This window comes from Cnephaeus nilssonii, assembly GCF_951640355.1.
Source record: "Cnephaeus nilssonii genome assembly, chromosome: 16".
Classification (NCBI taxonomy): domain Eukaryota; kingdom Metazoa; phylum Chordata; class Mammalia; order Chiroptera; family Vespertilionidae; genus Cnephaeus; species Cnephaeus nilssonii.
Genome location: NC_137087.1, coordinates 38,694,879 through 38,709,458, shown reverse-complemented (window position 1 = coordinate 38,709,458; position 14,580 = coordinate 38,694,879). Strand labels below are relative to the sequence as shown.

At 40.9% G+C, this 14,580-nt stretch overlaps 1 protein-coding gene across 1 annotated transcript in view; it reads right to left on the bottom strand.

Annotated features, from left to right (window-relative positions):
* Window positions 1–2,698: 2,698 nt before the first annotated feature.
* LOC307112910 (large ribosomal subunit protein eL39-like) overlaps window positions 2,699–14,580 on the bottom strand; it is a 37,247-nt gene continuing 25,365 nt past the window's right edge. Inside the window, exon 3 of the mRNA XM_079794029.1 lies at window positions 2,699–2,973. Coding sequence (XP_079650155.1) covers window positions 2,792–2,947 — 156 coding nt within the window. The 5' untranslated portion in view covers window positions 2,948–2,973 and the 3' untranslated portion in view covers window positions 2,699–2,791. The remainder of the gene's footprint in view (window positions 2,974–14,580) is intronic.

Genomic DNA, 14,580 nt, shown 5'->3' with positions numbered 1-14,580 from the left:
TTCTACCCCCTCAGCTCATGACTTCCGGGAGAACCACTTCCCGGGCGAGGAGGTGAAACTCATCAAGAAGATGGGCGACACCTGGCTCACCTCCGCAGCTGGCCGGCCCCCAGCTGAGCTGGACAAGTGTGTTTTGGAAAGGCTCACCCTCCAGCACGACTAGGAGCCTTTGGAGCCCTGAGGCCTTTGAGGGGCCCCTCTGCATTCCCCTGGTGTCTGGCTTTTACTTGAACCTTACCCCGAAACTACTAGCCATTTTTTAAACCACCCTGAAGCCCTCTCCCATGCATTGGACCAAATGAAACAATAAAGCTTTTTGCAGGAAAAAAAAAAAATATTTGATGAGCTATCATTCACATACCAAATAATTTACCCATTTAAAGTGTTTGATTCAATGTTTTTTTTTTTAATGCATCCACAGAGTTGTGCACAATCAGTTTTAGAATATTCTCACTCCTCCACAAAGAAATGCTGTACCTATTAGCAGTCACTGTAATTCCCCTCACAGCATTACTTCTCCCACATCACCTCCAGCCCCAGGCAACCACTATCCAACTTTCTGTGTCTACAGATTTGCCTATTCTGGATATTTCATATACATGGAATCATACAACATGTGGTCTTTTATCTTTCACTTAGCATAATGATTGCAAGTTTCATCCATGTTGTAGAGTGCATCAGAACACCATTGCTTTTAGTTGCCAAATGGTATTTTCAGTCAGTTTGGGGAATTTTGAGTATGCAGAGAGCTGGCTAGGAGATATATGAAAATTTTCAACCTTCTGAGTGTCCACACCCCTATCCCCCTATCAAGGGTCAACTGTATTCTGTTATGTGAATACTAGAGACCCAGTGCACGAATTCGTGCACCAGTGGGGTCCCTCAGCCTGGCCTGCGGGATCAGGCCGAAACCAGCTCTCCAACATCCCCCAAGGGGTCCCGGATTGCGAGAGGGTGCAGGCCAGGACGAGGGACCCCACCAGTGCATGATAGGGGCTGGGGAGGGACGCGGGAGGTTGGCCAGCTGGGGAGGGACAGCAGGATGGCTCCAGGGCATGTCCAGCCCGTCTCGCTCAGTCCAGATCGGCAGGACCCCAGCAGCAAGCTAATCTACTGGTAGGAGTGTCTGCCCCCTGGTGGTCAGTGCACGTCATAGCAAGCAGTTGAGTGGTCTTAGCATATCATTAGCAGATTACGCTTTGATTGGTTGAACGGACAACCAGACAACCGGACACTTAGCATATTAGGCTTTTATTATATAGGATATAACATTTTGTTTATCCATTCATCACTTGATGGACATTCCAATTGATTCTAGATGTGTTCTTCCCAATATTCCTGGAAGATAGCTGTTAATGTCCTTATTTCACAGATGAGTAAACTGAGCCTTAGAAAGGTTAACTACACTGCCCTCTCATCTAAATAATGGCACTGAGATTGAACCCAGGTCTGTCTGAGTCCAAAGGCACTGAGATTGAACCCATATCTGCCCTCTATGTTTAATCACCATCTGTTATTTGGCAAACATTGTGAATAGAGGGATGTGTAGATCATGCCAAAATCCAAGGACTCATGGAAATCATTGATGTTCCCACCTTTCAAGGAATTTAGCTATTAATTTTCAAATGTTACAGTTGTGTGACATAGCAGAAGGAACTTGAGCTTTGGGATTCAATCTTGAATTTCAATCTCACATAACTAGCTTTGTTATTTGGGACAGATTAACTTCTCTGAGACTGTTCTTTACCTATGCAAAGGCAGATAAGTCTGACCTTACAGGGTTGTTACGAGGATTAAATAACCTGATGGATAATAGGTAATAAGAATATGGTCACTATTATTATTATTTTATTATTACTGTTTGCAGTGGTACCAAAGCAAGTAAAATATACCCTCCACATACACACATACATTTACCCCATAGGGAAAATGTAATCTGAAGAGGTTGGTTTGGGATACATGGTAGTGGGAAATCCAAGCAGAAGTCTCCAATAGTAAGCAGACAGAGATAACAGGCCAGAGCTCAGGTGATAGGTCAGGGCTAGAGATATAGATTTAGGGGTTATCAGCATGGTGGTGAGGGTTGAAGCTGTGACAACTATTCAGGTAGAACCAGGCAGAAAATAATGAGCCCAGTGTCTGAGCCTTGGGATGTCCACAGTTAAAAAGCCAGGAGAAGAAATAAGAACCAGTAAAGGATGTAGAATTAAGTATTTGGTGGTGTTGTGATTGTGCCAGAATAGCATTTTATTTTGAAAGCCAAATAAGAAAATATATTTAAGAAATAGATAAGAGGCAGGGGAGAAAGTTGAGAAGGTTATGTTGCAGAAAGGTTTGCAATAATGAGAACTGAGAATAGGTCATTACATGTGGCAGTCAAGAAGTCAAGGGTGATCTTAAGTGCTGGCCATCTATCCTTGCATGCATGCATTCATCCATGCACCCATTCATTCGTTCAATGGCTCATGTAACATTCATTGAACACCTATAGTGCCTCAGTACTGTGCTTTGGCTGAGAAACACATGGGAAAAAATGCAATTCCTTGCCACACTGAGAAGGACATATTGCAGAAGGAAAGTTCAGTGTTGTTTTTCTTAAAGGTCTCACACATTTATTACTGAGCCAGCCCACTACTGCAGACAGAAAATCGACAGAGCAAAAGCATGAGTCCAATCATTTCCCAATTAAAATGCCCAACTGTCCAGACAGTAGTGATCGTTTCAATCATTGAAAGATGCAGGAAACCTGGATACCGCATAAATATGCAAGCCATCTCTCATGTGTGCTTCCTCATAGGCCCAGTTTGGTTCTTCTCCAATGTCTCCCCTTCAGGTTGTACCTGACTTCATTACCAGTTTTCATCTGAAACCACTGGGGAATGGGCCGATTCTGCTGTTGTTCCTCGGCCAGGAACCTCTTGATCCTGAAAGTCTTGTGGGAAGACATGGTGAAGGAGATTCAAATGCACGCACCTTGATGGCAGAGAAAGAGAGAAGGAATGAAAGTTCAGTGTTTTAAGACCCATACTTTTGTCTATGAGCTGGGCCCAGGAGGAGAAACTGATGTTTCATGGGACAACTGTGATGAAAAGACAGAAAATTAGCAAATCAGGAGGAAACTGAAGGGATTGTCAAAGGCAAACCTGAATGAGAGAGGGCCTTTTTAATCTTAAAGGCGGTATTAAAAAGGGGAAAGAGAAGGCAGAAGCCTTTGGGTTAACATATTTGACACAAATATCATCTGGACACTTCTCACTGGTTTACAAGTGAGATGTTGCTACATTGAGTCTATCAATTTTTAAAGCTTGGGGTGAATTTTTTTAAATATATTTCAGAGAGGAAGGGTGAGGGAGAGATAGAAACATCAATGATGAGAGATAATCATTGACCGGCTGCCTCCTGCACGCCCCCTACTGGGGATCAAGCCTGCAACCCAGGCATGTGCCCTTGATGGGAATCAAACCTGGGACCCTTCAGTCTGCAGGCAGATGCTCTATCCATTGAGCCACACCAGCTAGGGCTTGGGGTGAATTTTTTAACGTTGACAGCACTTTTCAAGTGTACATATTGATAATTTCTCTCCAAGGATCTGAATTTTTTTTCCCCTCCCAGAACTTTGAGTAAAATGGATCCTTCAAGAAAATGCACCATATTCATCCTTTAGCTCCAGCTCCTTTGACCTACTAAAGAAACTACAGGCTCCTCCCCTTCTCCCAGCCCCCAACCTCTAATCAAGGTACTCCTAAGTCAGAGAAGCACATTAGGTAATGGAAGCCAGGATACCTTGGAGTCACACATGTGGCCATATTTCCACATTAAAGCAAATAGATGAAGAGCAGTGAATACAAATCAATTCAGATGTTTAGATAGAAAACAAAACATAGGCATAAGTAATAAAATCAGAAATCCAAAAATCAAAAGAAGAAAATTATGACATATTGACTATTAAAGGGTAAAACAAGTTAACACTGAAAAAGTTAAATAAAAAATTTTAAGAATGAACTTCAGAAAAACTTAAAACTTAAGCAAACTTAACATAAATAAACTTAAAAAATGGAACAAACTAAAACCACAAGAATAAAAAAAGAATAGTGACAAGCTAAATTAATGATAAAACTTTTAAAAGAAGTAGGTTTTAAAAACCTAATCACAAGATTAAAGGTTATAGCCCTAGCCAGTTTGGCTCAGTGGATAGAGCATCAGCCTGTGGACTGAAGGGTCCCAGGTCAAGGACACATGCTTGGTTGGCGGGATCGATCCACAGTGGGGGACATGCAGGAGACAGTTGATCAATGATTCTCTCTCATCATTGATGTTTCTATCTGTCCCTCTCTCTTCCTCTCTGTAATCAATAAAAATATATATGAGGCCAGTCTTCAACCAAAACAACATATCTCAACAGATTCAATGTAGAAAAGAGAATTCATACATCCTTAACTAAAGCTAGATATTAAAGAGATTTGAAAAAATATAAAATAATACCACTCTTCTCACAAAAGTATTAGTTGTTTTGGAAAATATAATTATTTTTCATGAGATATGTATGTTAGCATGTAATGCTTTTATTTTTGTTATTTTAAAATACATTGATAAATATTTAAACATTTTAAACAAAAATATCAGAATCCAATCCTTCCCACCCCCCCACCCCACCCCACCCCACCCCCACACACACACACACTCCTGCCACCACTACCACCACCACCACCATCACAAAGGTTTCTGGCTCAGTAGGAATGAGGTTGGGCCTAGGAGTGTTCATTCATGGTAATTCCCTCAAGTTGATTCTGATACAAGTGGTCCTCCCATACTATGGATGATACCTCTTTATAAGCCCTTCCCATCCCTAACTGGACATGGGAAAGAAGGGAAGAGAAGTACATTATTATAGGGACAATGGAGAGAATTCCAAATGGTACTTTGGTTCCTCTGGGTCAGTTTCAGGGCCAGTCTTGTAACCTCACCAAAGGCAAGTTTTTTGAGTTAATGCCTCAAAGTGTCATGGCTTCCTCACCTGTCCTTAAACCTGCCCTTCTGGCCAGTGCATTTAGCTGTGTTTGAACTCAAGTTTCCTTTGGTAAAGCTTTTCCCCATTATAGTCATTTCTCAAAGGATTTATAACCTTCAAAATAAAGGTCCCTGCAACAGGACTGGAAGGATGATCGCTACCATAGGTCATTAAGAGCACTTCAGGTACATTAATGTCCTTGGCCCCTGGATTTATTGCAACATGCTCAAGCCTCTTTTCAGAAAGCGTACTCTGAGTTCCATTTATCCAGCAGGCTTTTCCAGAAAGAGATTAGAAGTAAATGATTTGAGATAGAATCAAAGAATTCCATCTTTTTAATTAGTGTGTTAAACACAGGAACACCTAATACAAATATTTGACTATGTGGTCGAGCGTTGGCTCTGAGGTCACCAGGGGAAATTTATAGGAAACTCTAAAGGCCCTCACCATAATTGTCTTGGGTTATGGCTTCTCGAATTGCTCTTCATTGCCAATAGCACTGCATTGGGACCTAAATAAAATTCGCTGAATTAGGGCACTGTTCTTGTTAAAATGTTTAATCTTCACTTTAAATGAGTTGTGGTCATGCAGGCCTCTTTGTTTCATGGAAGAGGGGGGGTACCTTTTGCACAAGGTAAGCTCTTTTGACACGGCCTCGCTAATTTAAAATCCTTTTTGGGTCGATGCCAGGCCTATTTGGTCAACATGGGGGAGTGGAGGAAGCAAAAACCTATTTTAAACATCTTTTAGGTTAGTATAATTCTACAATGCGTAATTTACTATTAAACATAGTAAGTTAATGATTTCATTAAGAACTGCAGTGGGGAAGAAGTTACTAATCGCGTACTTAAGCAGTATGTGCTTGGCATGGACATCTGCCTCACAAAGGAGATTTAATAGTGCATCACAGGATGCCTTGGCACCATGGGCTCTTGGACTGCTCAGAGGTGCCAGATTTGTTCCTTACCTGAAGTGAGAGGCAGCGGTGCTGTGGCGAGAGAAGCAAAGGAACGTCCACAGCCAGGACCTGGGGACCAAGGAGAGAGAGGGGGAAAAACCCTAGGGACCGTGTGGGGTGGAAGAGTGTATGGTCCATTTTAGAACACCTTTTCAAGGAGTTTTATCTCTCTACTATCTTTAAATACTGTGTTGGGCAGAACCTTGAAATGGCTCCCTTTTATAACACTCTCCTCCCAGGCCGCCCCAACGATTACTGCCCCCACTGACAGTATACGGAAGTCCTTACTTCATCTTTGCATCTCTGGGGCCTAAACCAGTGCTTTGTACTCGGTAGATAGTCATTAAATGTTTGTTGAATGAATGAATAGATGGATAAAGAGATAGAAAAATCATCAGTTTAACACATCTTTTAAAGTATGGGTCTCCTTATGAAGGTTAGAGGAGACTTGGTAATTGTTATTAATGTGTATGGATTAAATATTAAATTAATTAATTTAATCCCTCGGGAGGATTACAGTGATGAAGAATGTTGGAACAGGGGGCACTAGCGGGGAAGAGAGGAGAAGGCAGGCCTGCGTCAGGACATCGGAGAGCAGCCAGAAGCAATGTGAGGGCTTTGAGGACCTGGAGGACAGAGGTCAGGATGTGAAGAATCCCAGTGAATTTTCTAAACTGGAATCACACTGTTGTTCTGACTGGAGACTTTACCTATTCTGGGCTTTAATTATTTTGTTTCTATTCATTCTCTATCCCAGTTCCAAAACCCTAAAAAATGGAGGTATCCTCTAGCAAAGAAATACTTGCAATAACTTATTTTGAACATCTGAGGGAAATGGTGTAGCTTTAAGAGAGGGCTTGGGGAAGTCAGAGAGGCAGTGTCCCTCAATCATACAGTTTGAACAATTTGTTTAATTTCTCAATCTCTACAGATTTGTCGTCCTCCTCTCTGAAAATGATGCTATTTTCACCATCAAAGAGAGGCCACTATATCCATTGTTGTTCTAATAACAACAATAGTAAATTAGGAAGAGCCTATCCATTGCTGAGGAAATGGTTAAATAAATTATAGACTACTATGCAACAGTTTAAAAGAAAGAGGTTGATAAATCTACCAACATGAAGAGTTCTCAAAGTCATTTTGCTAAATGAGAAAAGCAAATTGGGAAACAACACGTGCTATTTCACCAATTTTTTAAAAACAATCATGTCAATAAAATATCTCTAAATTGCCCTAACCGGTTTGACTCAGTGGCTAGAGCATCGGCCTGGGGACTCAAGGGTCCCAGGTTCGATTCCAGTCAAGGGCATGTATCTTGGTTGCGGGCACATACCCAGCAGGGAGTGTGCAGGAAACAGCTGATCGATGTTTCTCTCTCATCGATGTTTCTAGTTCTCTATCCCTCTCCCTTCCTCTCTGTGGAAAATCAATAATATATATATATTTTTAAAAAATCTCTGAATGTATGCATGTATGTAAATGCATACAAATATATCTAGAAGCATGACACTGCTAACAATAGCTGCTCCACAGGGGGATTAGGACCAGTCAGAGGACATTGGATCAAACATGATTTTTGCTTTATATGTATCAGTGCTGGGGACTAAATAAATAAATAAATAAATAAATAAATAAATAAGTTAAGAAATAAATAAATAATCAGATTATGGCCTTTCCTCTGGAAAAGCAAAAAAGGGGGTATTCATCATTCACCCATTCACATTCTGATGGGCCTCTCATACTTGTGGCCTCCTGGGTCATTTATTTCAAAAAGCTAGAACCAGTGTACTCGTACTTCACATATTCTGATATGTCTCTTGTCCAATAAGGTTGCTCCATGTGGCTACTGAACCCTTGAAAGGTGGCTAATCCAAACTGAAATAGTCTATAAGTCTAACAGCAGAATTCAAAGACTTAATATAAAAAAGTAAAATAGCTCATTAATAATTTTGTATACTACTTACATGTTGAAATTATATATTAAATAAAATATATTATTTAAATTGTTCCTTTTGCTTTTAAAAATGTGACTACTAGAAGATTTTAAATCATATTATGTGTCTCACATTACATTTCTATTGGGCAGTGCTGGTCTAGGTGATGAAAATTTTAAACATGCCAATTACCTGAATACTCTACTTAAACAGTAAACACATTTTTTCTATATAAGGAAATTTAGATAATTGCTTGAACAACTTTGGATCCATTTGACTTAGAGTAAAAAATCATTCTGAGTAGATATCTCTAGGACTTCATACTGAGCTTCAGTTTCTCTGTCTGTAATATCACCCACCTTGTAGGATTATAGTGAGGATTAAAAGGGATCACCTATTACATGTGGACTCTAATGAACAAAATAAACTGATGAACAAAATAAATCCAGAGACATGGAAGCATGAAACAGACTGATGAATCTCAGAAGAAAGTTGCGGGGGCGGTGGAGGGCTGAGGGTAGGAAGAGATTAATCAAAGAACTTATATACGTATATGCATAACCCATGGACACAGACAACTGTGGTGAAGTCTGAGGGTTGGAGGGTGGAGGAGGTCAATGGGGGGGGGGGGGGTAGGGAATATCTGTAATACTTTCAATAATAAAGATAATTTTTTAAGGGGATGGATCGCCTATTTAATTAAGGTCCTTAGTCTGGAACTGTTTAAATGTGAAGTCGTCTTTGGGCTGGAGGCCTAAACCAAGTTATCCTTTTACTCTTCCCAGCCATTCAATGACCCTAGTAAGTCCCAATAAATCTTCGTGCCTTCCTCCTCCTTCCTCAATTCAGTACTAAAAAGGCACTCATTCAACTATCGATTGCTCCGCACAGATTTTTTTTAATGATTTTTTTCCAAGTTAACTCCACTTAATATATTATCTATTTCAGTTTCTTTTCTTCCTTCTGGATTTGTTCAAGCCTTTTCATCATATTCTTTCCCAAAGCTCATTCCCCCAAGCAACCTCCCCCAGGTGCCCACCTCCTCCCCTTTGCCCTCCCATTGTGTTCCCTGCAAATGCAGACTTCCTAGGAAACCATTTAATCTAGTTTTAGTGATTTGGACACAGCTGTTTAGTTGAATCAACCATTTCCTTATATGTTCTCATTTCACTTTCAAGTTCCATTTTCTTGGCTATTTGATTCTTGGAGTACAGATCACTTTTTCCAGAACGTAGGTGAACATAATTTTAGCATATATCGTGGCATTGAAGCATTTCCCCCAGTCCTTTAAGCTCAACTACTTGTATGATAACATTAAAGTAGTTGAGCTTTAAACTATACATTTAAGATCTGTTCAATTTCCTGCAGGCAAATTAGGCTTCAGTTTTGTTGTGTTTTTAAGTAATTGAGCCAGACATTTTTCTTTCTCTAAAGAAAACAAAAGTTTCCCACTGGTCCTCAGTTGATAGTCCTAACAGAAGACCTTCATAGACAAAAAGAGTAACAATAGTTAAAGTCCTTCTTATAAGCCAAGCACTGTTCCATGCATTTGACACTTAATGTTTTTCACAATGATTCCTCAGCCTGCTCGAGAGAAAACTGCTAGGTAAAAGTAGCAGTTCATTACCTTGCCTTCTATTTGTTCTTTTTCTGTTGTGTACCCAGGAAAACCTCTGGTCCCAGATTTCACAATCCCTGGTTTTGAATATTCACACCCAAAGTCACTAATCTTTCTTGTTAACACCTTGTAGTTTGGCCCTTGATTAATTCAATCAGTGATTAGCACTTTTACAATAAGTGTTAATCTCTCTTTTAAAATAGCTCACAGCTCAGCCCTTTATTGAGGTTTTTCTGCCCCAATCACAGTCCACAGGAGAGGATTTCCCTATTGTGAGCCGTATCTACAAGGCATTTCCCATGCACGCCACCAGCCTGGGAAAGGCCTGCTTCAAAGTCCTGTTGCACAATTGAAGCGTGGAATTGCAGGCTCGGGTTTGCACCCACCACATGCTAGACTCCAACTGTGTACAGCTACTAATTCTGTTAAAAGCAGGGGCCAGATGTTTCAAAAGTGAATAAACCTCCAGAGGGCACCCTCGGCAGTTGGGTCTGGGAGGAGAGAATTCCAGGCCGGACAGAGCCGTGCTAGGCACCACTTTCCGGTTCCCAGCGGCCCAGATGCTACGTGCTCAATGTAAGAAACGGGCCTTCTCAGAAGTAGCCTGAGCAGCCTCAAGGCTGGCAGCTGTGAAGGCCTCCAGTTCCCCCAAGAACAGTTTTCTCCCCGACACTAACAAATAATTTGGGGGATCCTTTCAATTTCACAAGCAAGAATGTTGGCTTTTATCTTAAAGGCATTGGCTTCCACTCTCAAAGTAGCAAGCCCTGAGAAGGCACCCCACGTGAAGGAAGACAAACATAACAAGTTATCTTTTCTTTTTTCATTTAAAAGAGAACAGCTTTGATCTTGGCTTCATGGTAGGTTGTCAGCTTTCCTAGGAGCCCTTTTAAAAGTTTTGTAAAAAGGCAAACTTCTCCGTGCTCCCCACTACTTATAGACCCCCCGTGGGGGTTAGGTTCTCTCAACATAAAAGAATGTTCTAAAAGACGATTCCAATTTGAATATTTTCTTTTATAGCACAACAGTAATGTCACAACCTTCCCCTTTGGATGCATCATTGGCCCATTCTTTCCACTCATTAACTCCTTGACATACGTGTAGCAAATATCCTCATTCTATTTTACAAATAAGAAAGTGGAGGCCCAAAGAGATCTGGTATCTGACTAAATCACATAAACCATGTTACTGAGTGGGGTTGAGATTTAAAGTCAGGTCCCCCCAATGTGCATTGACAGGAGCATAATGTGCTATTGGGTTAAAAAAGCATCATGTGCTATTGGGTTCCTGTGCTATTGGGTTCCTCCCAACCAGTGGGGTCAGAACTTGGTGTGAGCTAATTATTAGCAGTGAAGCAAGGGCTAGAAAAAAATGATAAACATCACAGCTACACCGGGATAAAGTGAATATGTAGGCCAAGGGGCTGGGAGAGCCCTAAAGCCAGGCATCATGTTAGCAGCCAGTTATGCAAAGACCCATGGAACTGGGGTAGAGAGGGAAATGAGAATTCCAAAGGAGGAGTCACGGGCAACCAGGAGTCAGGGTGTGCTTTCATTGCGCTTTATCCTCACACTCTCCTAGACCAGATGGGCCTGCACCAATGAATGGTTCTTGGGATTTTTTTTTTCTGCAAAAAAATTTGTATTTTATATATCACTAGCCATGTGTGTTTGTCATTAGTTACTACGTAAGGGCTGCCTGATGCCATTATCCAAGTGGCATGATTATTTTATGTCCACAATTCACTTTGTATTTACTGAGTTCTCATGATCTACGTAAGTACATCTATCAGTGCAGGTTTAATATTGACATGCAATCTAGCATCCATAATATCTGATGTTTTGCAGATAGCAATGTGGAAGAGATGTATTTTTAATCGCCTTTTCATTTGAGTTACCGTATGTAAAAAATAAATCAATGGATGTTGTAAGTCTCTAAAGGAGATTGTCCAATGCACTCATGGAAATGGTGAAACAGTGATATTGTCAGAAACAACTTCCATGTCCAGATCCTCTTGTAGTTTTGTACCATTTTGTCTTCCATCTGCTTGCCTTTGCATGCAAAAGGGGCCCGGATAAGGTAAACGTTTTGCTTGACTTCTCTGATGTCCTGAGCTTTCTGTAGTTCTTTATTTTTCTTCAACCTGTTCATTATAAATTTAGCTTGATGTTTCTGTTTGATCTCTTGGACTCTCTTCATTGCATCAATCGTTTTATCCCACAGCTCTCGCTGGTCTTCGACAGGTTCATTTCTACATTCCTCAAATTCAGGTGAATTACCCACTGTAAGCTCTTTACCAGCTGCTTTATGGAATGCGTTAGTCCACCTGACCTTGTGAGGATTGCGCTTCTTTTTAATGTTTTTAATGACACTTGGATTTACAGAACCTGAACACCTTGTAATCGTTGCAGATGAACATCATGCCATGGCTGGGGTTTATCTGGTTCTTGGAATTTAAAGTAAGATCTCTGGTCCAGCCAGTGTGGCTCAGCGTTTGAGTGTCGACCTATGAACCAGAAGGTTGCTAGTTCTATTCTGATCAGGGCACATGCCCAGGCTGCGGGCTTGATCCCCAATGGGTGGCATGCAGGAGGGAGCCGATCAATGTTTCTATCTCTCTCCCTTCCCCTTTCTCTAAAAATCAATAAGAACATATTTAAAGTAAGATCTCTGAGGGAGAAGGGGTATTAAAAGACAGATTCCTTATTCCACCTATTCCTATGAATCAAAATCCATGAAAGTGATAACAGGGAATGCTCATTTAAACAAGCTACCCGGGGATTCTGACCACACTTGGAGAGCAAGGGCCAGATTACAGGGGCACATCTGCAGGTGTCTGTGGCTTCCTGCAGCAAAGGCCATGTGGCTTGCTCTTGCATTGAATGCGAGCAGATGAGCACGAGAAAGCTTTTCCGTGAGCTCAAACAGGAAAAGACGGTTATTATAAGAAGTGTGAGAGCACGAGGAGAGGAGCGAATGTCCTGACCTTTCCCACAGAGGGCTCCAGCACTGCGGAGGTGCAGGCGAGGTGAGGTCAAAGGGAGGGGTTGGTTACCTGGGCATCTGCTACCAAAGCCAGGCTGCAGGCTAACCAATAGCATCCTCCCATAGTGGGGAGGGGAAGTGGAGAGAGAGCAATGCCAGGAAGACTTTTTATACACTATACCTCAGCTTTTACGCTAACTGCTACTTACACAGATACATAAAACATTTTTTTAAAAATTTCAATAGGGGCAAAAGAAGCTTTCAGAGTGTAGAAAAGAACAAGCAAACTTAAAGAAAGGATATACATGTTTTTTCATTTATTGAGACAAGTAAGCAGTGACAGGGCTTAGCCTTAGGCACTAAAGCAGTGATTCTCAACCTTTCTAATGCCACGACCCTTTAATACGGTTCCTCATGTTGTGGTGACCCCCAACCACAAAATTATTTTCGTTGCTACTTCATAACTGTAATTCTGCTACTGTTAATGAATCGTAATGTAAATATCTGTGTTTTCCGATGGTCTTAGGCTCTACAGCAGCGGTTCTCAACCTGTGGGTCACGACTGTGGGTTCTCAACCACTGCTGTAGAGCCTAAGACCATTCATTGGAAAACACAGATATTTACATTATGATTCATTAACAGTAGGAAAATTACAGTTATGAAGTAGCAACGAAAATAATTTTATGGTTGGGGTCACCACAACATGAGGAACTGTATTAAAGGGTCGCGGCATTAGAAAGGTTGAGAACCACTGCACTAAAGGAAGATGTTTGTCAAAGGCAGTGTGGGGACACTAGGGGTTGTTTTGGAAAATTAACAGGAAAACAAGACTACAGTTGATACATTACATGCTCTTACTAAGCCTCAGATCAATCATCTGTAAAGTGGGGATAACAACATTATCTTTAACATAGGGTTGTTGAGAGAATTAAATAAAATAATGTATATAATAATGTTTGTGAGGAGTTTAACAGGTATATAGTAAGTGCTACTTATTATAACTCTTATCATAGAATTATTAAATGGACTAAGATAATAAATGCAACACTCTTGGCACAGCACCTGCACATACTCAATAAATTGTAAATATAAACAATATTATGATATTTAAAATAACATTAGATAGCCTGGCTGGTTTTGCTCAGTGGTTGAGCGTTGATCTATGAACCAGGAGGTCATGTTTCAATTCCCAGTCAGGGCACATGCCCAGGTTGGGGGTGTGCAGGAGGCAGCTGATTAATGATTCTCTCTCATCATTGATGTTTCTATTTTTTTTCTCCCTCTCCCTTCCTCTCTGAAATCAATAAAAATATTTTAAAAAATAACATTAGATAGTGGAACATCATGCTGTGGCTGGGGTTTATCTGGTTCTTGGAATTTAGAACAAAGAACAAGGGCAACCAATAGAAAACTAGCAAATAAAGTATTCCAACTATATCAATAATAATTTTAAACAGCAATAGTATAAAGAGACCAATGAAAAGAAAGAGATTGTCAGAGTAGATAAAAAACAAGACCCAACTTTATGTTGTCTACAAGAAACCCACTTTAAATATAAAGACACAGCCGAAACCGGTTTGGCTCAGTGGATAGAGCGTCGGCCTGCGGACTGGAAGGTCCCAGGTTCGATTCCGGTCAAGGGCATATATCTTGGTTGCGGGCACATCCCCAGTAGGGAGTGTGCAGGAGGCAGCTGGTCGATGTTTCTCTCTCATCGACGTTTCTAGCTCTCTATCCCTCTCCCTTCCTCCCTGTAAAAATCAATAAAATATATTTAAAAATATATATAAGGACACAAACAGATTTAAGGTAAATAGATGGAGAAAAAAACGTATACCAGACTCCTAGCAAGATGGCAGGGTAGGTAATACAATTCTCACATCCTCTCTCAACCACATCAAAATTACAACTAAACTATAGGACTACCATCATTCAGAATCACCTGAAATCTAGCGGAATGGAAGTCCTACAACTAAGGATTTCAGAAGGAGCTTCTTCATCAAGACTGGTAGGAGGGGTAGAGACGGGGCATGGACCTGTCCCACACCCACATGTAGTGGGGGAAAATTGGGAGGA